The sequence below is a fragment of the Andrographis paniculata genome, unplaced genomic scaffold (genome assembly GCF_009805555.1).
Source record: "Andrographis paniculata isolate CXL003 unplaced genomic scaffold, ASM980555v1 Contig206END, whole genome shotgun sequence".
Lineage (NCBI taxonomy): Eukaryota > Viridiplantae > Streptophyta > Magnoliopsida > Lamiales > Acanthaceae > Andrographis > Andrographis paniculata.
In genome coordinates this window covers 45277-48434 of record NW_026137487.1, presented here as the reverse complement: position 1 = coordinate 48434, position 3158 = coordinate 45277, and the positions used below count along the sequence as shown (strand labels likewise).

General features: G+C 43.2%; 1 protein-coding gene across 1 annotated transcript; it reads left to right on the top strand.

Moving 5' to 3' along the window:
* Nucleotides 1-837: 837 nt before the first annotated feature.
* LOC127244616 (uncharacterized) lies at nt 838-1317 on the top strand (the record flags this gene model as incomplete). The annotated part of the gene is made up of 1 exon (XM_051265162.1): nt 838-1317. A coding segment is annotated over one exon (480 nt), but the record flags the coding sequence as incomplete, so codon positions are not given.
* Between the last annotated feature and the right edge of the window lie 1841 nt (nt 1318-3158).

The following is a 3158-nucleotide window of genomic DNA, read 5'->3' as shown; positions in this document are numbered from 1 at the left end:
TTTATTCTTTATTTTGTTTGTTCTTATTCTTTCTTTTGCATGTGGAAACAATTTAATATGTGGTCTGTTGCAATTTTCAACGATGACAAACCATAAACTGACTTTGCAGCAAGGAAGCACCCTTAGCCTCCAACTACTATTGCCTTTTAGAAGTTACTTTTCTTATTACTTCCTTACAAAACACAGATGGACAGGACAACATTGGGGCCTTCCAGACTAGATTTAAAAAAACTAGTGTATTCTTATTGAAAGTAAGACAGTTCCAGAAACCATAATAAAGCTTGGATTCTTCATTAAAATTCTTATAGGTATTTTATTGAGAAGTAAATATCGATTTCTTTCCTTGAAATGCCTAGGTCTTAGTACATTTCCCCATCATTTCCTCACACGACACTGGGTCTTCCCCTTCTTTTATTTCCTTTTTATGATTTGCACACCAATGGTTAGAGTAAATGTTACTGTGTTTTGTATTTTTACACCACCTAATAGTATTAAGAATTAGATTATTCTTAATTTTAGAGGTAAGAACTTATTGATGTGTGTAATCCTAGATTTGGAATTCTAATAGAGTTAAGGATCAAGTTATAATTGAGTTTTAATTTTAGAGGGAAGAACTTATTGAAGTGTATATGCTTGGCATATGATTGTTTGAGGAACCTTAAGAAAACATAACCTCTGTTGTTTTGGATATTCATATCATTACTTTCCTGCCTACTTGAGTACTTATGATTACTGAAAGGAATATTTGGATTCATGCTGTTCAAATATGGATATTTTGTCATCAATACTGCCTGCCTCTACTTCTCGAAATTCTGAACCCTTTTCTTCACACAACAGGAAATCATTCGGCTGCAAAAAGTTCAAGGCCCCAGCGCACTCAGCGCAAAAGACGAGATGGCTAGATTGGCACGGCATTTGGGTTCATTGCCTCTTCTTGCCAAGCACAGGATAAATTGCATCCGAACTGCCATAAAAAGAAACATGGATGTGCAGAACTATGGCTATGCCAAACAGATGCTGGAACTTCTCCTTTCCAAAGCACCTCCAGGCAAGCAAGACGAGCTGAGAAGCCTGATTGACATGTGCATTCAGAGGGGCTTGACCAACAAATCCATCGACCCCCTGGAAGACCCCTCCCAATTCTGCGCTGCTACGCTCAGCCGCCTGTCCACCATTGGGTATGATGTCTGTGACCTCTGTGGCGCAAAGTTCTCTGCTTTGTCGACGCCTGGCTGCATCATCTGTGGAATGGGAAGCATTAAAAGATCAGATGCCATTGCTGGACCTGTTGGACCTGTCCCGTCACCATTTGGCTGAGGTCTATGTCGATGTCACTGAGATTGTTCGATACTCTCTTTTCTGTAGAGATGAGCAGAAGATTCACACTACAATTTCCTCTTGTAATTTGTGCTTGTGTATCTTTGTATTCTTGTATGTTCTTGTTAGTTGATTTGATCTGTCCCCTATTTTTCTGAAATGGCCTGTTTTCATGTAATGAGTTAGATGGTATCTTTCACCTATATATGATTCTCATTCATTGCTTCTCTATGTTAGGATTAATTGAACATCTATCTAAAGGCAAGAACTTTAACATTGATCTTCACTCATCACTCAAATGTACTTAAAAACGTTCACCTATAGAATTTTGTTACGAGTTCTTTTTTTTTTTTTAAACGATAACACTTGTTGGATTTTTCGGGATGACGCGACTCAGTCGGCGTCTCTGTACGAATCCTCGTTCGCAATATACGGTTGACGACGAGTCTGTGAACGGCGGACAAGGTCGTCGTTCGCGATTTTTAGTCCAAACATGCAGCGCAGAAAATTCCTTTTTGATGTCTACATATCACGAAAATCTGTGCAGGAGTTTTTTGGGACGCCCACTCTGTCTCGATGGACGGCTGTGCGACATTCGTACATCGGGTCACGAGTTCGCTGCTGTCTGCCAGGACAGACGTCGACAATGATCATTTCGCAGGTTCACATATAGAATCCTTGTTACGAGTTCTCTATTTTTTTTTTTTCTAAACGATAACGCTTGTTGGACTTCTTGCGATGACGCGGGTCCGTCGGCATCCTTGCGCGAATCCTCATTCGCAACATATGGCTGGACGACGAGTCCGTGAACGGCGGATAACGTCGTCGTTCGCGATTTTTGGCCCCAACGTGCATCGCAGAAAATTCCTTTTTGATGCCTACATATTCACGAAAATCCGTGCAGGAGTTTTTTGGGACACCCACTCTATCTCGATGGACGGCTATGCGGCACTCGTACGTCGGGTCACGAGTTCGCTGCTGTATGCTGGGGCAGACATCGACAATGATCCTTTCGCAAGTTCACCTATAGAATCCTTGTTACGAGTTCTCTTTTGTTTTTTTCTAAACGATAACACTTGTTGGACTTCTCGCTTGGCGGACAAAGTAGTTGTTCTCGATTATCGGCCCCGTTGTGCATCGCAGGAAATTCCTTTTGATGCCTACATATTCACGAAAATCGGTGCAGGAGTTTTTTGGGACGCCCACTCTGTCACAATCGACGGCAGTGCGGCATTCGTACGTCGGGTCACGAGTTCGCTGCTGTCTGCATGGGCAGACGTCGACAATGATCTTTTCGCAGGTTAACCTATGGAATCTATGTTACTAGTTCTCTTTTCTTCTAAACGATAACGCTTGTTGCACTTCTCGCGATGATGCGGCTCCGTCAGCGTCCCTGCGCGAATCCTCGTTCGCAATATACGGCTGGACGACGGGTCCGTGAACGGCGGACAAGGTCGCCGTTCGCGATTTTTGGCCTCGACGTGCATCCAGAAAATCCCTTTTTGATGCCTACATATTAACGAAAATCCGTGCAGGAGTTTTTTGGGACGCCCACTCTGTCTCGATGGACGGCTGTACGGCATTCGTATGTCGCGTCACGAGTTCGCTGCTGTCTGCCGAGGCAGACGTCGACAATGATCATTTCGCAGGTTCACCTATAGAATCCTTGTTATGAGTTCTCTTTTTTTTTTTAAACGATAACGCTTGTTGGACTTCTCCTTTGGCGGACAAGGTCGTCGTTCGCGATTTTTGGCCACGACGTGAATCGCAGGAAATCCCTTTTTGATGCCTACATATTCACGAAAATCCGTGCAGGAATATTTTGGGACGCCCACTCTGTC